This window comes from Epargyreus clarus, unplaced genomic scaffold (assembly GCF_041222505.1).
Source record: "Epargyreus clarus isolate Ecla_fem2 unplaced genomic scaffold, WU_Ecla_fem_2.2 ptg000007l, whole genome shotgun sequence".
NCBI lineage: Eukaryota > Metazoa > Arthropoda > Insecta > Lepidoptera > Hesperiidae > Epargyreus > Epargyreus clarus.
In genome coordinates this window covers 20,622,349-20,644,740 of record NW_027332215.1, presented here as the reverse complement: position 1 = coordinate 20,644,740, position 22,392 = coordinate 20,622,349, and the positions used below count along the sequence as shown (strand labels likewise).

Genomic DNA, 22,392 nt, shown 5'->3' with positions numbered 1-22,392 from the left:
ACACACAGATTTATCGATATTTATAACAACAAGGTTCATCTCTAGAAATGACTTATATCTTGTGTTGCTATTTGCTAACTGGTTTAAACTTTTAGTGTTACCACCATATGATATTCATCAGTTATTACATTTTAATGTGTGCTTCACAATCAATTTTAATCTATAATGGGTTTGAAATCGTTACAAAGTTTTTATTGTATAAAATACGATAATTGATTTTTCGGATTTACGTATTCCATTACGCTTTTTTTTATAATTTTTAAATCATAAATTTTATCTGTGGAGTAAACTATAGACATAGTGCAAAAAATATATCCTTTTGCAATATGAAACATGATGCGATAGACATGTCCTCATTAAAGGCCCGGCCAAACAGAACGTGGATTCTAGCGCCGCGTACTGTAGCAAACGTACGGGATTGGATTGGATTTTCGTTAAGTATATCGTGGTATCATTTGCCGACATACCAGGCGTGAGATATGGCCGTCTGCTTTCGCGCGACGTTAAATTTAGCGTAATAGAATATATTTTTTGCTAATATTCCGTATTTCGAACAAAAGATTATTGAAGAGAGTTCCTGAAACAATTATGTAAATAATCAAACACTTTCCCAAAACCTGTAAAATACCCTTGCACTATGAAAAATACTACGCATAGTTATGCAGGAGCACTTTAATAATGCTAAAGGGGGCGTTCAAGTATTACGTAACGCAATTTGGGGGGAGGGGGGGTCTTGTAAAACGTTACGATGCGTTACAGCGGCGGGAGGGGGTCTTTCTTAATACACGTTACGTAACATTTTTTAATAAAAAAATAGAGAATTAAAACTCCTAAATTGACAACCCTTTTCATTTACGTTTTACGGGCAATCCCTTGAATGAGTGGGTTCAGCCGAAATAAGTCCTGAGTATTCTGAGTTAGATTACTTAGTCTAACTCAGAATACTCAGAATACTGTACTATACTTATAGTACAGTATAGCAGTATATATGCTTTGACTATACTTAAACTAACTTAGAATACTCAGGACACCTAGTTAACACGCCCAAGGATAAAAACTATAACATAACTTTTTAGCGAGTTTAGGGTAAAATTGACACTTGAGTGTTACGTAACGTTTGGGGAGGGGGGGGGGGTATAGAAAAACGTTACGGTGCGTTACAAGGGGGGGAAGGGGGGTCAAAAATCTTCAAAACTAGCGTTACGTAATACTTGAACGGCCCCAAAGATACTATGCTTAAGTAAATTTATATAAATAGCGATATAACTTAGCAATATGTCGCAGATATGCGTACTACGGACAATAAAAAAGCCATTAAATTAAAAATGAATTATAACTTTCTTTGTAACAGGTCATCATTAAAATTTATTAAATATTTCTCACAACGGATTAAGCTTCTTTCTTATTATATTATGAAATCGTCACATTACTATGGTAAAAGCATCAAAAATTACCAAAGTAAAGTAATGTTTTGTAAAATTACCATAGAAGAAGAATAGGGCATATCTACAGGTTTATTATATCTATGGTGAATATTCTGCTTTATGATTACGATTTCTATAATCTGGTCTCTGGGTGTCGGCCATCTTGTTGTCTATTGTGGTATTTTGTCTATCTTGTCTTGTCTTTCTCCGCAGTATTCCGTAGTTATCGTCGTAAATTGTTATTTGGCATTGGTGTTTAACTTTATTGGCATCATGGTTTAAATATTTCCATTTTGGGGTTGAGCTCAACAAAAGTGTGTATCGAGTATTTTCTACCAATTGTTATAAACACGTAAGTTTAATATTTATAAAGTTTTTAGAATACATAATATACTTTGCAAATATCTTAAAAAGTGTTTAGTACGAGCACAAATCAGGCATGCCTTGTTTTTTTATGTTTTATTTTATTTTAGTTTTGGAACATGCATAGTAGTAACGATCAAAATGGCCGCCCACCTCCGATACCTTGCCAAGTACAAGTACCGACACAACGACCCGCACAAGATCCGAGATTTAATAATCAAAATGCAGGGTACTCGTCGTTTGGTTCCGAAGCAGTAGAAATTTGTAGAGATTTTACTTGGGGAACATGCACTAAAACCACACAATGTAAATATCGCCATGAACTCGATTTCGAGGAAATGAAGAAAGTTCTTAGATTCTGCCACGATCATCAAAATCGATCGGGTTGTACACGTGAAGATTGTACCTATCTACATACGACAAAAGAAGAAGAAAACCTGTTCTTGGCTACTGGTCAGCTTCCCCGTGTGCTTGCAGAACGGCACGCAAATATGGCAGCTGCGGCCAGTGCTGCTGCTGAAACAATACCGCAAATAGCTTTATTCATTAAGGAGTCATATGCGAAGGCGCCGCCGCCGCCGCCACCACCGCCGCCGCCACCTCCGCCGACGTCATCTCCACCGGCTATGGGAACCTCTCCACGGCCTCCCTCGGTGCAACAGCCCCCGCCGCCACCGCCTCCGCCACCACAGTTGGTTGGGCCATCCATTACACCCTCTCCAGTGCCACCAATGGCTGCACCTCTACTGCCAACGGTGCCACCAGCTGGCCCTGCAATGTTTGCAAATATGGTGCCCCCTACATATTCAGGTTTGCAATATGTTATTATAATTGTAGCCTACACATTATATTTTATGTTGTGTTATGCTTTAACTACTATCTCATGTATATATTTTTTTTCACATGTCAATCGAGTGTGCTGTTAAGATTCTGCCCCATAGTTCTGTAGTGTTCTAGATTAGTCTTTACAGTTACCCAGATATATTAATGCTAATAATTTTGCATAGAGACATTTTTTTGTTATTACAAATATGCAGAAACACAGCAACTTTGCTAAAGATCATCACATGATCAAAATTCATCGGTTACAATCCTATAAAGGACATACAGACAAACATCCATTTTTATATATATAGATTAGTCAAAGATACTGTATTCGAAATATAGTTTTTTGATATCATTATTTACTAGCAAGAGAATTGCTATGTTGTATATTGTTATAATTGTTATATTGGATTTTTTTATATTTTTCAGGAGCTCCGCCACCTAATGTGCTGTATCCTATAAAACAGCCTCCTCCAGTTTTACCCCCTATGTAAGTAATTTGTTTTATCATTTAGGTATTTTCACATAACATTTGCTTTGAAAGTCCTTTATTTTTTAAGGATTTTCAGTATGTATAATAAAATGATCAGATCAATAATTGAGTTGTATATTCCTTTACATACAATACAGATTATTATGTTTGTGTGTTTTCTTAGAAAGATACAAGTCTATTTTTTACAATTTAAGCCCGTGCTTAAGCCATGAAGCTCAAATCATAAAAAGTTTTCTACTCATACTGTCAATGGAACACATTAGTTAGGGTCTTGTTTATTTTTAGGGAAGGTAGGAACCTATTTAAGAAAAATATAACTGTCTACAATATTAGTTTATCAAAAGAATTTATTTTAAATTAACTTAATAGAAAATTCCTTGTTATAACAACTTATCATCATAGCTAATCCCGCTTAAATGTTTTATGAATTTACATTAATTAATAAGTTTCAATGTATAGACAATCAATTATGGTTAATAACTTTGTAGTGAAGGTATAATGAAACTTTTTATTTTCTTTACGGCTTTTCCATACAAATGGGTCAGAAAAAAATTTAGATTGGAATTGTAGTGTCATATTTGAAGCCTTAAATATGTTTTCTTAAATACTTTCGATCTAGGTTCTACAGGTTCTAAAGATGGAATTGTAAATTCTGCCAAAGGAACTTCTTACATATAGGAGATACCGCCATTATATTTGGGCATGTTTGATTTTTTTTATAAGTGTTTTAAACTGAAACTTACACATACTACATTACTACTGAGATAATATGTTTTAATCTATGTTATACATTTTTTATGATTTAATGTAATGTCGTTCACTTGATTATACATGATATTGAATAATATATGTACATTCAAACATACATTTTAAATTATAGATTTAATATTAATAGGACTTTGTCTACAAATAATTTAAATAAGAAATAAATAAATACGTGAACAATCTACATACACACTAAGTTAAATCGATTTTTTTATATTACCTCAAAATATTCACAATATATGTAACTACTATCATATTATTGACATATCCCATGGTGAGAATGAAAGGGACTTAATGCGAAATTTACATCTTGTGAAACACTGAAACGATTACTGTTCTCCTGGAGGGAGGGTAGTACGCGTGTATTAAAGTGTCGTAATATTTATGTTATTAAGAGTGGTTTCCAGTTGATAACTCAAATCGTCGAAATTTTGTGTGCCGTCACTTTGTTTTTCACTGTGCGATATCTTAATAACGATTTTACTATTCCACTATGATAATTATATATGTGTCGTTACCAATTTTCGCATAACGTAACGTCATATAATACAACATGCACATTATAATGATTTGGTCAAATTTTAAAAAGAAATGATAAATAGAAAAATAGTATCCACAATTAAGTAAACTATAATTTAAATAATCTTAAGATTGTATGTAATTATATACTTGTTAAAACAATATTCGCATCATTTTATTTATATTAGAAATTGGGGTATAACAGAACAGATTTATGCACCTATCCATTACAAATAAAAAACATAATTAGATGTTTCTGTAATAAAAATAGTTTATAGTAAGTATAGTTTGTTAACAAAAACGCAACTGTTTAAAAATGTAGCCTATTTCACAATTTAGAGCACAGAACCTGTTACAGGCCTGTGATTTAGACAAATCCAACGATATACTTGGTATGTTAAAATCCGTGAAAGCGTTTGCGCTGCAGGGCTTCCTTAAGAATTAAAGAAAAGAATGAGACATAAATACATAGTACATACCATATGCTCGAAAAACTTCTCTCCGTAGTCAGGTGAATATTGTGACAAACACTTATATTAGTTTTGTATTTTTTATAGGTTTGATGCAAGTAGACCTCCACCAGCCTTACCAGTTTACATTCAAACAAAAAATGGTAGCGTGAAACGCAGGTTAACACCAGAAGGTAAGCTTATAGTAATCTGAAGTATTTAAGAAAATAATGAGTTCAGTTTCAATTAGCCTCTAAAAATAACAAACGTGAAAAATAAGCAGCTCCTAACATATAGTATTCTAAAGTGAACACGTTTTTGCTAAGCGATAATAAAGCTTGAGGTCACTAAGACATTGTAAGCCTTAGCGAATATCAGGTGTTCGGGGTTTATAAACCGTATAAAAACATTGACAAGTATAAACAACTGTCGTAACTGTCCCTGTTTTATGATCGTACGAATTTTAATCTTAAGTAATATTTAACGCTACCTTTGTTTACTCTTGTCAATTAGTAACTTGTTGCACTTTTTGCGTTCTTAAAAAACCGTTGTTTCACCTGGTTTCCTAATCTTCGATTAAATAATCCACTGATACATGTAAAAAGAGACGATGGTTTTTTTTAAACTACGATTTCCGTGTTTGTGAATATATTGAAGTATATGCATGTATTTTTTTTTCTCATATAGTACAATTATTTTTCACTACCAATGACAAGAATGACGTATAACGTCATGTGAGAATCGAGTATAATCGCATGCTTGTAAAAGATGCAAAGAGTAAAATCTTTTTCCAAATTACTTAGAATAAAATAAACTCCAAAAATACTTGTAATAACAATTACAAAAAATACTTTCAAAATAAAAAAAATAACTAATTTGCATGAAATTCTACGTATCCGGAACACATAAATAATAAATTGGTATTTAGAAACTTAATTTGTGCTCTTAATGTGAGACATAGATGAATCAAATTTCGTAGTGGCTCATATATAGCTACATGCATAATATATTTTATTGGATGCCGAAGACGGCTGTTAAATCTGAAGGGCATATCTTCTCAAAATATGTAGTGATTAGAATACTTTAACTAAATAAGACTAATTATCGTCTATTCCCTAAGCTTACATATCTGATCCAAAAAATGTGGCCAGTTTTGTAACCTGGATTAAATTGTTATAAATGACTACCATTGACGGTTAATAGGCGTTCCAATATAGATCCGAAATTCTTACTTAACTCGAAATTTAACTTATATAATGCCGTGCTAAACCGATAATTGTGTTAGAAGACTTATAAAAAGTGCAATAGCTTAAACTCATAAGCGAATGAGGTTTGCAATAACTAGCCTGTTTTTGAGCGCGGAATAAAATGTTTAAGTCTAGAAGACAAATAAAATAAAATCTTTTTTATTCTTCTACATCTGGCATACGTTACTGGGCTGTAATGTATATAATAACTTCAACAATACTTACCTCAGCAAGAAATTAATTCGACGAATTCACTTAAATAAACTATATTGTTTGCCGGTTTTTGTCCCAATTCAGTGATTACAACACATCGATCCGAAATAAGTATTTAAAATGCAATGCGATGAATTAATTTTTTAACTTCATACTAATACATATAAATTTAATTCATCCTTAGGCTAGACTGAGCGTTAAAGCGAAAACTTTTAAAGCTGAAATTAAAAATCCCGTGACTTTGTAACATGGGATAGCGACAAAATCATAATATCCCACATGTATCGGTTTACGATTCCATGTTATCACTTACCGAGCTACTTGCTAGTATACTGATTGGCGTTTAGTTCCTAAAGTAATGCTCTTGCGTTTTGAAAATAAACAAAGTCAACTAGCAAGCATGTATCAAAAAAATAATTTTGTCACTCGTGTAGTGCGACGACACGGAAAGCGTAGATAATCAATTTTTTTTTCTATGAGATATTTGCTAATTTTTCTCTGGCTTGGCGCTCATTAATTTTGTTCTCAGCTGGTCCAACCAAAATAAGGAAAGCAGCGGACTCCAAACACGATGAAGAAATTTGCGCAAACTGTATCCAGCTACAGCTCAGGTTTGAAACATCGTAATTAGTCTTAAAATATGGTCTGCATGAAAATTTGATATGTTGACTTATCGTTTATTTAAGTCAATGCTTAAAGCATTTCCAAAACTGTTAGAAGTTCTGTCAGTCATAAACTTTCAATTCTACAGAGTATGAATGAGAGAGTTTGCGAGTATTTCTATGCAAAGCGCGTCATAAACACAAAGTTAAATAATAATATGTAGCGAATTTTTCTTAACAAATTACTGCAAGAATGCCTTATAGACCGCTTAAGCTTCAAGTGTAATCATAGGTACTTTAATTCCGGGGTCATCATAAAGGCGCATTCAGCATCTATTATTATGTATCAAAAAAAAAACAAATGCTATGCGAAGAAGCTCCGACATTCGGTTGTCAAATGTAAAAAAATACGGGAAGATTTTGATATTGAAACAGAAACTACAAATGTTATTCCCACTCCCAGCTATACAACTTACACAACTCCCAAATGTGAAATGATTTATAATATACTATTATGTTTTGTTTTAAGTTTTTGAAATATATTTTTTATAGTTTGTTTTTAATTTTATTCATCTTTATATAAATGGATTATAATAATTATCATGAAATAAAACAGAAGAAGCGTTGCACATCAGAAAGTCTTGCGCGGCGACTTCACTTGTATTCTCGATCTTGCGGCTATTGCATAACTAACCACGCGGCATCTGGTTGCGACACTTCCACCCCCAATTATACTGAAGTATATTATTTATTTATCTATATATATTTTTTATTTTGTTTCTTTCGGTTATTGTGCAATTTATACATGTAGATGTAGTAAAGTATTTTTGTTTGTCATCTTTTCTTATTTTTTTAGGATAGAGGCTTTAAGACACGATGAGAGTAGATTAGAACTTGAGGAACAATTTCAAAAGATTGTTCTTAAAAAAAAGGAGAACGAATATGAAAGCATTAAAAGCGTTGTAAGATCTCTCGTGCGGCCAGAAGTATGCCGATTGCTCGAAGAACACGTGGAGGTAATGTATTTTACTATATTTACTATTATTCCTTCCGCTGGCATAATATCTTAAAATAATGATAGCCCCATACCTATATGTATCCCTACATAACATGGCTTCTTTGCCATTAATGACAATTGGTGTTTCTACGTCAATGTTATATTTAATATTGTAATAAATATATATTTCGTAATCAAATACTTTTTCAGTATAAAAATTTAAAGTATTTGCATTACCCCAGCATATGTATAACACAGTCATACATTATTGAATTAATTATATATAAAATTAGATGTGAGGCTATCATGAAAAAGCTGAGTACTCTTCGCACTTGCCATTTTCTATTTAGTATTACCAGCGACATGGCTATATGTTATTATCGGTAGATATAAGTTATAAGTAGGTACTACTTATAACGTTACTTACTTTAATGCTACTCGCAAATTCGTCCGTATATTTTGAGTCGGAGAAATTCATATTTGGCCTTATCCCATACATATTATACATGAATCAAACATGAAGCAAAACAGGATTTGAGAAATTAGAAAAAAGAGTTACTATATACTAAAGTGTAACGATTTTATATTTCATTTCATTTCTATTTCGTATAAAGAAAGTGTAAACTATACGCGAGGGTGACACTGAAACATTTTAGAACGTCAAAAGCTCCAAAAATACGCATTGCCTTTGTAGTCCAGTGAAATGTTACATTTTAGTTTTAAATGTCAGGGGACGCAATTTTATTTTTTGATGTCAAGGGGGTTTGTGTGAAGCTAAGCTGAAGTTTATGGGGTCGCAACATTGTCCCTTGGCCGCCATCTTGAAAAAGTGCAAGTCTCTTACCGCACCTGCAAAGCGGAACACAGCAACTATTAATAGAGTTGTTGCTAGGTAGAAATAGTGTGGCGGTGTACCTCTGGAGGCGAACAACAAAGAGTTCCACCGACTTCACCAATCACTTAATATTACCACTAATAATTGTAGTAAGTGTAGAGCTGTGTCGGTTCTCCATGGGAGACAATATGAATGATTTCTTTAATTTATGTACTGCAATAGATTTTACTAAACGCATTTACTTTACAAACTATTTTACTTTATTTTTTATTAAACGCAGAACTAACAATCCTACATAATCATATAGTTTTATATACTGTTTAAGCTATAAATCCGTAATAAGACGGACTGAGAGACGGAATTTATTTTAGTAGTTTATCTCGATAAGTGTCATAACATTCTGCAATCACTTCTTTTACAAATAACTTCCAGTTTACACTGCCACTTAACACTACCCTTATCGTAGAAGTTTTAGTACATATTATATTAAACAGGTACTACTGGTACTGGTACTACTGCCTACTAGTGCCCACCTGGTCACGGTCATTAGAACATAGTTGCACGTTATCCGCAGCAGAATGTTAGAAATTCAGTATAGTTTGTTAAATATCTTTTACTTTCAACATTTACCTAGATATCATTTATAATTAATAAATAATCATTGAAATAATCGTTTAAAGCATCGTCTACTAAAGTACGAGTATGATCAATGAGTAAATTTAATATATTGTTTTAATCAGGAAGTGCGTCATAAAAACGCACATATTATATTAAAAAAAAAAAGTTTTGTTACAATGAGACTACCTACTGTAAATAATTCCACTAAGGAGAAATTAGGAATATAAAGGGTGTCGGGTCATTGGTCTCGGAGCCTTTAATTATGTAAAGTACCAGTTATTTTTACGACAAAGGTTTTTTTCTATTTTTTCTCCAACTATTATAATAATGACAGACAATTATTGTTTTACCGAACTGCGAACATGTTTTTAATAAGGCAAGGCAATTAATAAGGCAAAAGCTTCATAATGTATTATTTCTTTTTGTATACAACTTCTTTTCAACGTTTAATATGGTTCTCTATTGTTTTGATTCTAAAAAGTAATTCACACAAATTAACCATTTTGCATCAATAGGAACTCCGCGCAGCTCTATAGAGCAACTGACATTCCTTTTTTAATAATAAAAGATACAAGAAAATATTGAAGTTAACTCGAACTTAAAGATATATTACTGGAGAATAAAAACTCTCCATCACTCGAAACATGAGCCCAAAAAGATTGATCATGTGCGCAATGTTTAACCAATGGCGAGAACTTAGCTTGCAACTTACAAAGATTTTTTTAATGTTGTTGTTGAACTTGTTCGATTCCCGGCTAAAAAGATTGTTTAACAAAACTGATGATATAGTTTTAATGTTTGTCAAAATCAGGCGCGTAACTTTCTTCAGCTTTTTTCGCTAATCCATATAGTATCTTACTTGGCCGTCCAGACCCACTGGAAAAGAACACCCTGTATATCTTTGGGTTAGCCAGTTTCTTCTTTTTAGCATTTTTTAACGCCATAGACATATTGACGACATTTTTGTACAGATTGGAAATTAGAGATTCATCTCGAATTCAACATTATCTCTACGACCCGAGAATCGGGGCCCTATACAGTACAGTAGAGTCTATTCTTTAAATATTTAAAACGCTAGTTGCCATTTTGATGCTGATGTGACGTCACTGCGATAGCAATACAAATAATTTTGGGGGTGCTGTGTCTATGCGTTAAAACAATGTTTACTTACGAAAAGACATCCCTAGTTAAACAAAATGGCGGCTAGTGTTTCTGCGCGAAAATGGAACATAAAGAGTAACAAGTAGATTTTATAAAAATGATAATATTTTTTTACTACTGAGTTAACACTTTAAGAATCAATGTCAAACGTCCAATATATGTGTGGTATAAATAAGTAATACATACTTAATATGCGAAAGATACTTCATGTTTTTGCTATTGTAAGACCATTCATATTTAAGAGATTTTTAATATTACTATTTTTAGTTCAAAAATCATAATCAAAACCAGAATTGGCTTTATTCAGGTCTGGAGAGTTAACCGACTTTTAGTTGTAAAGAAAGGCCACATGCACATTTCTGCGTTTGCGCCTCAGTAAAAGAAATTAAACTTGTAAACAACAAATCCTATGAATACAATTTAAAGACTACGCAGATATTGATCGATGGTAAAATTAATTAATCGATCGACCATCGCCGTTTTATGGACCGTTATCCGTTGAGCTAGTTTAATCCATCCACATCAATTGGATTGATTGATTAGTGAGTGTAGAGTGTACGCACGATTCTTAAAAAATAGGTCAGGTATTTTGATAGATATATGTCAATACATATAGTCTGATTCATAATTAGGTGTTCAACATGTAAACAAAGGTGTTGACCTATCAAGAAAATATGTTTCAAATGGTAATTTCTTATTTTTGTCGATATTAAAATAATAAAACAATAATAAAATTGTAATCTAAATAAATTAAGATAATTCACATTTTCTAATATTTATATCACCTCAATTTCGTTACATACAATAATAATAATAAAAAACAAAGTTTATGGTAGAAAATTAAAATGTGATAATGGTAACACAATCGGAATCCAAAACATTTCTTGTGCCGTCATTTTTAAGTTTCGTAGTTGATATTATTCATTTTCGTGATTGTAATCGAACTCGAATGTTTTCTCGTTTACATAACGCGTTTGTTAAATTGTGTATATTTGTTAAAGTTTTAGTTTTTTGTTGAGTTTGTTAAAGTTTTAGTTTTTTGTTGAGTTTGTTAAAGTTTTTGTTTCTTGTTAATTTTGACAGTGACATTTCTTTGTTTACATTTTGGACACCTAACAATGAATCGGACTATAGATGTCCAATAGTACAATTTTAGTTATTATGGATATCGCGTAGAAACGACAACCATGTTACTTTTGTGATACCTGTTTGTGTGTGTTGTTGTGTGTTTGATTAGGGTTACGGCTCGCTAGGGAGTACCCGCCGTATAGGTGTTTGTTGAACGTGTGCGCAGCGCAATTTGATTTTTATTGATATGATACGTCAGCCCGGACTGTTAGTACGCGTCGTCTAGCAAACATTGCGAATGTTTAATTTTACTGTTTATATATTTTTTTAACTTACGCAACTTTCGAGGAAGTATTATTTTGTGGAGTCAATTTATTTTAATGCTTAACCTTTTTGAACCGGGTCAAAAGTTTTCGCACATATTATTTAAATATAGAAACGACGTCTAAAATGAAATATTTTCATTGATGTTATTTTATTTTTTATTGTAAACATTTCTCGGAAATTGCGTGGTTGGTATTACTAATTAGACGTAATAGAAGACTATGAGTCCTATGAGTCAATATATTATGGATATTGAACTCACGACCTTATCGTTACTCGATTTGTAAGGTGTTCAAATATTTGTGTTCAAATGTTTTCCTGTATGTAAGTTTTATACACTTTTATGTTCATTTTATAATTTTACTTAAACCTTAAAAACGTCAAGAACCTTACTAGCGACATTTATTATTCACGACAACTTATAGTATAACAGAAGATTTCAGGTATTATGATATACCCTCGCTTTGACTATCTACGTAGGCACGCGGATCATGTGGCTGATGGGAGAGGTTACCTTTACCAGACCGCAAAACATTTATACAGGTAAACATTCAATTTAAAAAGTGATTTTAGGTTGATATTTTTTTCATTGTTTCGTTTTATTAACATATAAAATAGGATTTCGTCTTGCTTCCATGTTGCAAACACCACCAGGCTGATATTTATTCATTTTAATAATATTTATTTGAAATATTTTTAGTAAAGCGGATATTTGAACGAAAACTCGACGTTGTTTAGTTATAAAATGTGTCAGATCTAAATTAGGTTCTTAATTAAGAGCCAGAGCGATTAAACTACCATGTTTACAGCCACAGCATATTCTATCTTCTTCTAATATATAAAATTCTCTTTTTCGTTGCCATACTCCTCCGAAACGGCTTGACCGATTTTGATGAAATTTTTTGTGCTTATCTGGTATCTATGAGAATCGGCCAACATCTATTTTTCATCCCCCTAAGTGATAAGGGTCGTTCACCCTTAACATTTTTTTGCCGGGTCAGCTAGTTTAATATAAAAATATAGCCAAGAACTGTGTAACGTAATGTTCTCATCGTCCGGTCTAATAGATTATTTTGATAATAAACACGTTTATTTTATTATGTACATAAACCAATTTTCCCGCCTGAAGATTTGAAGGAATGGCTTATCTAAATATTTTATGGCTGCGTTGCTGGCTCTACCAATAAGATGCCAAAATAAAAACATTACATAATATATCCGTCATCTTTCATATCTGATATAAATGAATGTAGCCAAAAAATAATAACGTCGTGGAAAATAGACGTCATTCATTGACAATTATATATACGTATCGTAGATAAACTTTCTTAAAAAATGCTTGGTGCTTGCCGGCGCCTACTGCAAATACTGGGTGCAGCACGGGATGGACCTTTGAGCGTGCTTCCTTAGTAAGTACTATTTTGTTCTGCGGTCAAATAACTACACTGCTAAGCGAAAGTCTTATTGCTTATTTCGCTATTGTACATTAAAAAAAACTGGGTCGCGAGTGTCTTCATATTGGTTGTTATTAAAAAAAATATATGTAGGTATATTGGTCCCGTCAGTTGCCTTACATTTTCGTACACTATAACTATGAATAAACAAAAAAAGGAATCTTGTAAGATCTTTTCCTAACACTTGTGAACTTACGAACGAACAATAACGCTAATTGCGCTACACCGCGTATTGCTTTCCATTATTTTGATATTTGATAAATTTGCGGCAACCGTTGAAAACGAAACTAGGAAACCTGCTGTTTCTGAGAGTTCTTAAATAAAAGACTTTTAGGTTTTGTGAAGTCTACCAATCTGCATTTGGCCGGCACGGTGGAATAAACCCTTTTCGTTCTGAGGGGAGCCCTGTGTCCAGTAATGAGACACTAATAGTTTGACAAAGACGAACAGATAAAATACATGAGGTATTCGTCCTTTGCCTGCAAGTATATTTTGTGAAATGGTACAGGTAATAATTATTTGCACAGCAGTTCCCATACCTCAGCGCTGAGGCCTTCTCAGTCCAAACCCACCTCTTGCTACCGCTTAAATATTATCCAATCTTAAGGTGTGTCCAAACACGGCGTGCAAGGTGCGCGGCAGCTACGCGCGGCATTTGCGGGACACAAATTTGCCGCGCGACTAGTTTAGACCTTCTGCGCGGCAGTGCTGCGCGGCATGGGAGCCATAAATTTCAATAAGACGAATTGCTGTTTCGTTATCCATTTTATACCTGATAAAATACGTCCGTCCACACACAACCACTGGCGAACCAACACTAACACCGTTCGCGGCGATCGCCGCACGCGGCAGGTAGCTCGCGGCTGCCGCGCGCGGCAGTCGTCCAATCATAGCGCGGCAAGCCGCGCGCGGCAGCTGCGCTCGAATGCCGCTTTATGTTTGGACACACCTTTACTAATTTATTACAATGAATTACTAACATGAATTACGGACTAAAATCTTAAGATCAGATACGTTATGTGTAATTGTTGCGCTTATGGAATCTCAGCAAATAAGGCATTACAGGCACGGCAAGTTGTTTTATGTTATGCGTACGTGCGCTGCAAATGCAAATATTATCAGTTTATCAACATAACATGATATTCTAGTGCGAATTAAAAGCTAATTTTTGTTCATTACAATTCACTGAACAGTTCAAGTGCGATTTAATATTTTGTCAGCCATACAAACAATTTATATGTTTTATACCTAATTTTGATATTACTGAAGATAGGATTATAAATACCATTGTCATCATGTATTTGCTAAAATATTATAATTTTACATCGATACACACATGATGCTTGCGTATCGCTGATTTTAATTAAAATCACAAAGTTACCATAAATATTACTATTGCACATTTACACTTTCAGGGAGGACCTCATTTGCAACTTCAAGATATTTTAAGTCAAATAAATCAGCCGTCTTTTACCCCGGTATGTCAAAATTTATATAGGTCATGGTTGGGAAGGCAAAAAAATTTAAAAGTTCAAATTAACAATTTGCTTTACAATTGTAATATTTAATACTTTGTTGAAATGTATATTTTACTATTTACTTACCCTAATTAACTGTTAACATTTTAATGAATATTCATTCACTAACATTTTAGCTTATTAATACTAAACAATTCCGATTAAAATAGTAACAAACTAGTGAGGGTATAAAAGTAAGACCCCTTCAGTCCAATACCAAATTGTTAAACTAAGGTCAGTATATTCAAGCTTAAAATTACTCTTCGAATATAGTGTTCCCATGTAACGTACAATATTATGAAATAAATCCGCTTTGGCATCTTGTGACTGAAGCGTGTCTTCTTTTATACTCCTTAACTTGAAAACTATGGTAATGGTGTAGTGTGGGACTTCTAACTTGCTCTATATTACTTTATGTTATTATATGACCTACGACGGAATTCATAAAGTGTGCGTTTATGTTAAAGGTTTGATGTGTGCAATTGAATTATCCAATTTATCTCAAAAAGTATTTATTAAGTTTATTTCTTTAATTTTTTTAGTAATATATGATTCGGCTGTATTTTTGCTATATATTTGAATATCTACTATATTTTCCATTAATATAATATCAATAATTTCGCTTCTTGAATATATATTGCAATATAACCGCAAATATAAACATAAACAAAAATGTATACCATAACCAAATCCTAAGTTTAAACTAGCTAGCTAAGTTTAAACTCTCAGGCAAATTTTTCACTGTAATCATCCTTCCTGCACGAGCGCCGAGAAGCTTATAAAACGCTTTTATAAAATAGTATCTGCTCAAAATCCAATAACTTAATATTAATAACCTTTATTTAAAAAATAAAGATTTGGTTCAGCCTTTGGCGATGCCGATTTTAAAGAAACTGAATCCCCCTGAAACCAGCTGGATACTATGTCATTTATATCACCTCAATCTGTTGAGGTAGTGCTGAATTAGGTGCCGGTAAAGCAAAGTGTACATGTTGTCTAACCTGGTCATTTTTCGAAGTAAATTTATAAATTTATACACCTAACATTTTAGCGTATATTCGAGATCCCGAGTGTTTTTCTTTGCGACCACCTTTTATATGACGAAGTGTAATTCGCTTGGCTTTAAAACCAGAGTAAATATTATGACAATTACAATAAGCCAAACACGGCTACGACATCACCAGTCGACCGAAAGTCGGTTTCTGGCTGAAACCAAAATTGAAGATCTAAAAATCCTAAGGAATACAGTTGAAATTAATAATATAATTATTTTTTCATTTAAGTTGAAGGTAGACTTTCTAAGGACAACTTATAGATGCAACTTATTTAAAATATTAACTACCTTACTATTACTATACTAATACACCCCATTTTTTCAAATTAAATTGAAGATAAATAATTAAAAGTTTCCACATAATTGATTGAATGGCACTCATTATTATCTGTAAATAAATATTTTGGAACAAGTATGTAATAACCATCTTTGCGCAAGTTTCATTAATGGACTAGTAATAAATTAATAAGGTTAATAATTGTCCATAAATTCAGACTTGATAAGTCAACTTCATTCACAAAATTAAAAGGTAAAACTATCTTATATTAGATTAATGTATGTAATTAATAATTAATTAATGTAATTAATAAATCTAGATATAAAAGTAGCTTATTTATAATTGCCGCATAGTTTTTGGCTTACCATTTATTTTAACGTTTAATAAATCCGTTACTCTCAGGGAACCTTTGTTTTAACCCAAAAGTGTCCACCAATTCATCTTTTTTACCTTTTAACTATAAAGTGATTTATTTAATATTTAATTTAATAATGCATCTCAAATAGATTATATTTATGTGATAATTATTTCAGCTAATTTTTACATAATTATAATTAAGTATTCCTTAGCATTATAATTTAAGTCATAAAGATGGTTTAATGCGGGAAATGATTATAGTTTTAAAACTAAAAACTAAGCTAATATCTGATGAGAGTGGGATCAAATTATTAAAATCGTGTTTTGTCATCGGTTTCTTGATAAATCGAGTTCAAAGATTCCGTTATATACATACAAGTCAAGCTAATAAAAGCGTGGTAAAAAGTATTATTAAAGGGAATAAACTTACGATAGCAACATAATTTGAATTAAAAACTAGATATATTCTAAAAATATGTATTCATCGTACATTATTTCTAGTTATGATGATACTTACACGTTCTCTTTTTACAGGCTGTACCATCCGTGTTAAGGATTCTATTGGATTGCTTGCTCAGTAATTCGAGAAGTGTAAGTTATTATTATTATTTTTTTATTAATATCATCGGTTTTTAACCTGCCAATCAAATAATTTTATGTTTTATTACTTTTATTTCTTCAGACGGCATCGAGCCCACTTCGTCTCGACGATGCATTTTTGCAAACAATATCAAATTTGTCAAGGCGGAATCATCCATTGCCGAACGCCACAGAAGACGTGTATAGCGCATTATCGGATATTATTCGCAACTGTAAGTTTTACAGGCGCTTTCGTAGAAAAACAAACCGTTTAATAACGATTCGTAGCGCTTCGATCCTATGAGTAAAGTGGAAGTATCTATACAAGGATACATTTGTAATTACTGTATAAGTGAAATATTCACTTATTCACGTGCTTATTAGTTACTATAACAAAACCTATTATAATTTTTGCTATAGAGAATGCTTGCATTGTTGGCATTTATCAATCATTGAATTTAATTTAATGCTTATGTACACATGTGAAATATTGAGAAAAAGGGTGACGTCCGAAACATGCCTCTATTAGATAGAGCACCTATAGTAGCTAACTTCATAAGCTAATACGAACGTTTCTTTAACAATGTAACAGATTCAATGCCAACCTCAAAAAATGACGTAAATAACATTTCTATAAACAATAGTGCTTAAATTTTTATAGTGTTCAACAGTTCTGTTTCATTTACTTAAATTATATATTAAGTACGAAAACAATTTAGAAAAACTCCGTTATTGATAAATATATATATAAATAAATATATATATAAATATATAGATAAATATTGCACATTTTCAGCGAACGTGGGCGCTGATAGTTTTCAGTCGAATAACAGCGACATGAATGGCTACAGTCGGTACAAGGGGCAAAAGAGCGACAGTAGCGCGGCGTTGACGCGCGTGACGTCGAGCACGTACTCGAGCGTGCACCAAGTGGCGCGCGTGCCGGAGCAGGGCGTCGCGCCCGCGGCCCCGGACGCCGGGCCGGTGCCCACGGTGCCCCCCGCATATCCTAACTACACCCTGCCTGTGCCGCCCCCGAATCGCCCGTACTATACGCAGTCGTACAGTCTCCCAAGTAGTAAGTATAAGCAAAATAGCAAGTAATATGTCTCAAGTAGTAAGAAAGAGGAAAATAAAACTGATTTGTACCAAGTTTAGTTGGAAATTAGTTATTCCCAGGATGATAGATGGATTGATTCGTTATCCCCTAGAAATCCGGTTACCCTGATCAACCCTATCTACAACTTATTACTAGGGAACCGGAATTAGTACGGGAATTGCAATCAAAATTCACTTCATTTATTCAGGTGAAGTGTGTAAGAACACAAAATTCCCATTACTCAATACCATCTATATTAGTGTTAATAATAAACTCTGTTGTCCATAGCTTATTAAATTTATCTTTGGTAAAGTACACCCGAAATCGATAAAAAGAGGATAAAAGAAATATAATAACTCTTGTTATAATTTCGTTACGGGAAAATATTACTGTTTCTGTATAATGTCGGATTTACTAAAACTAATATATTGTTTATAATACAATATTTTTGTAAACATTAACATTTTTTTCGGACAGATACGACGAGCATGTCCTATTATCAAAATAATAGAGGAATGGCACCATCGTATGCCGCACGAACGAATACACCAGCGGTTGCGTCTGTTAATCCTAACAATAATGAATGTTTTCCTTACGCCATGGCCGGTAGATATCCTCCACCTCAATATTATCCGCCGTATCAATAGCACACAGGTAAATTTTTGATATAATGTAAAAAAATAACTTTTAACGATGTCTTATTATTTTATTTTCTTTGATTATTGGAAGCACCATTTTAAATCGTATTCTCTTTATTTTCAGCAGAGACATCACTTACGAGTGAAGTCAAAGTAATTACCGTTAGGGATGGAAAGTGTGCTATTATCACAAATGAATTTTGTACATATGTTAACAGCACATCAAATAACTTTTATTAATTGAGCCATTTCTTGTCAGACTGTTTCGACCACAAGCAATAATGCCATTGCCTTCGCGAGTAAGTTGACTAAATGCTGGTGTTATACGTAATAAGTCTTTTGATATCGTGATTCCGTCGAGTTCGCGATAAAGAAGAAATTTAGTTCTAGCTGTGTTTTAATGAACCGTCGCTAAACGAACTACATATATGAGGTGTCTAAAACTATTCAAAGAGGATCAAACAATGAAAATTCGGGATAAGCACGAAATTCAATAGAAGTGATCAGTTACAAAGGTGAAAAACGTGTCTATCCTAGTTACAGTGAATTAAAGTACAAGCTATTTATAATTCGTGAATGTAAATAGTGAATTGTTTAAATAGTGTTAAATGTTATAACCAAATGTTATCCAAAAGATTTGTTGTATCTTAGACAGTGATAATATAATAACTTAAATGAACATTACATTTCGACATTTGAGTTATGAATCCAAGAATCGCAGGTATTTTAATTCGTTGTAGTAAGAATAGCACGATTTCACCTCGAGACTACTTTATAGAGTACCATTTAATACATAATTTGTATTATTATAAGCAGTGGATTACACATATATCAGTTAAATATAATTATGATCTTGCATAGTTATAAAAATGGCTGCAGCCATATGAATACCAAAATCTTGACAAATGTAAGAGTTATTTACACCATAGTAGGTTAGATTATACTTAGATGTTAATAATAATTAGTATTTAGTATTCGTGAAGATTCCACTAAACAAAGTATAATTGCTTTCAATTACTGCATAACTAGTTTTGCATCTTTATATCATATTTGTGCCGAAAATTATTCTCATTCATATATATTTATTGTGTTTTGATTATTGATATTGTAATACAGACTGCACTTATAATTTTAATGTATAAACACCGAAAGTTTTATTGGGCATAGTCATGTTTAGCAAGAAATTTATTTTATTAAGAATCAAATCGGATTCTCTTTCTCACTAAGATTTTCACACACTCCATTATTGGGATGCGCACCATATATCCTACTGATGTATAGTACTCTTGTCAGTTTGGTGTCATTATTTTGTTTTAAGCAGATGACATAATGACGACTACTTACGAGAAACGCAAGTCCCTTTTTATAGTCTCGTACTAGAAAAGCCTTCGTAGAAATTGCCTAAATTCAGCATAATAAATATCAGAACTGGACTTCTCTTGACTTCTAGTCTCAGATTTAATTATAAACTGTTTTTCTTAGTTTTTTTTTATAATACAAGAGTAGCAGACGAGCATGCAGTCCACCTGATGGTAAGTGGCTACTGCCGCCCATGGACATCTGTAATCAACCCCAGATAGGATTAGATATTCCTACCTGACGTCGGCCACAGATGCGCCGCTACCCCTGAGGACTAAGCTGGAATGCCTCGGAAAAGTCTTTCTCCCTTACCACACCCTTCAAACCGGAACACAGCAGCGCTTAACAATGCTGTTATTAGGTAGAAATAGGTGTGGCGGTGGTGCCGCCGGAGTCGAACCACAAAGGGTTCTACCACCTTTAGACCTTTAGTGTGACCTTTAGTGTGTCGCGCTTCTTTACCCGTTCATATTTGAATAATCAATATATAAAGCATGTTTAAAAATATTTTCTTAGGGCATTTTTTATACATCGACTTGTGTATAAATATAATATTAGTGTTAGGTTACTGTTCGCTGACTAGGTTTGATTGAACAATACACATAATATTAAATATTCAATGACGACGCGCACTAATCGGTGTAGTGGAATCGAAGAGGTAAACAGTAACTACATATTTATTTACACAATTATTTGTTTCTAGTTGTATAAGTGAAATTAATCTTGTAAATTTAGGTTAAGCTCAATATGAGAATGATTTTATACTTGACTTTATATGCATATTTTTGTGGTTTATGAATATAACTTTATGTTCTTATATTAATAATAGTTTAAACACGTAATAATGCCCTCGTGATAGGCTTAAGTTGATAGTGACATGTTTGTTCATTAAAGATCATGCCTCTCAGGTTACATTGATCTATTGACTATGGGGAGTATAATAATTAAGTATATGGCCGAAATAATTAATAAGATTGCTTTGTTTTTATCAATTATATTTTTCTTACAGACTCCTGTAAATCATAATATTGTGCCTTGTACATTGGAACGGATATGGTTGATTTATTGTAGCCCATATGATATAATTTAAAGATGCATTAAATATGGAATTATTTTTATAAACAATTGATCTGTAGTCATATTTTATATGTATATTAATATTTCGGATCATCACTGAAATAAATACATAACATAATTTAACGCATTTACCGTTAGCAATAAATATGAGATGTCATAAACATATGAATATTTACTGAATGTAGCTGTTTTTGATTGTATTCATAAAAAATCCATAGAGGTATGACAATGGGCTTGATTTTCTTTTTCCATTAATAGTACCTATTGTATCAGTAATGTAAATCAAAGATGACTTATAGCGTAATTTATTTCTTTTAATTCCTATTACATATAATTATGTCGTGTGACATTGGCTTGAAGTAACCGGCTAGGATGACCAACCGACAATTAATTTAAGACTCATAACAGCTCTTAGGGTGCCCATGCACCAATCAATCAATCGGTCATCAATTGTTGAACGCCGTTAATGGTAATCGTGGATAGTAGTGAGTTGAATCGTCGCTGAACGATGTATCAATCATCGGTCGACTTTCGTTTTGTAGACCGGTATCTGTCAAACAACCAAAGTTAGGACAGGAATTGATCGACCATCGATCGATTGGGATGTGGGTACCCTTAACAGTTCATTGCTGAACATAATTCTGATCCTGCTACCCATTTTCTTCCTTTGATAGGTGGTTGCTATCCTATACATAGGAAGAATAAGAGAGTAACGCTATTTAATGTAGACCCATAGGGTCGAAATAACGCAGTCTGTCGAACACGTCCTACCGGAGCGTAAGTTTCGTCAAATATGTTTGACATATTGCCTTAGCTTGTATGTGTAATTACAATCAGTATTTTAACATCATTTTAATAAGATATAAAGGAATTAAACATATTTATAATTATGGATATATTTAATTGTACATTGTAATTGGAAACGTCAGCAATATATAAATAACCTAGTAGTTAACTTTTTATTTTCATATTTCTATTGTATCGCAATTCTTCAAGTATAGGTGAATTCTTGAACTGTAATAGGCTTTAATATGGATTTTTTATGAATGGACCGACGCTATTTATTTTTAAGATATAA

At 32.8% G+C, this 22,392-nt stretch overlaps 1 protein-coding gene across 3 annotated transcripts; it reads left to right on the top strand.

Moving 5' to 3' along the window:
• The first annotated feature begins 1,563 nt into the window (after window positions 1–1,563).
• On the top strand, window positions 1,564–20,587 carry LOC140743633 (uncharacterized). Of its 3 annotated transcripts, none has more exons than XM_073075059.1 (12): window positions 1,564–1,776; window positions 1,898–2,597; window positions 3,042–3,102; window positions 4,947–5,032; window positions 6,828–6,909; window positions 7,757–7,916; window positions 14,773–14,835; window positions 17,097–17,153; window positions 17,245–17,374; window positions 17,938–18,219; window positions 18,718–18,894; window positions 19,006–20,587. In XM_073075059.1, the coding sequence occupies exons 2-11, from the start codon at window positions 1,907–1,909 to the stop codon at window positions 18,885–18,887; spliced, it is 1,782 nt and encodes a 593-aa protein (XP_072931160.1). In that variant the 5' UTR covers window positions 1,564–1,776; window positions 1,898–1,906; the 3' UTR covers window positions 18,888–18,894; window positions 19,006–20,587. The 3 variants fall into 3 exon arrangements, with proteins under 3 accessions (XP_072931160.1, XP_072931161.1, XP_072931159.1); XM_073075058.1 differs by having other exon boundaries at window positions 1,565–1,776; window positions 19,003–20,587; XM_073075060.1 differs by lacking the exon at window positions 14,773–14,835 and having other exon boundaries at window positions 19,003–20,587.
• Window positions 20,588–22,392: the final 1,805 nt, after the last annotated feature.

Excerpts from the sequence above, each read along its gene's own strand:
- LOC140743633 (XM_073075059.1), top strand. The coding sequence starts at position 1,907 with ATGCATAGTAGTAACGATCAAAATGGCCGCCCACCTCCGATACCTTGC. Across the intron at positions 7,917-14,772 it reads TGCTCGAAGAACACGTGGAG|GGAGGACCTCATTTGCAACT; the intron begins GTAATGTATTTT and ends TTACACTTTCAG. Across the intron at positions 17,154-17,244 it reads TGCTCAGTAATTCGAGAAGT|ACGGCATCGAGCCCACTTCG; the intron begins GTAAGTTATTAT and ends TTATTTCTTCAG.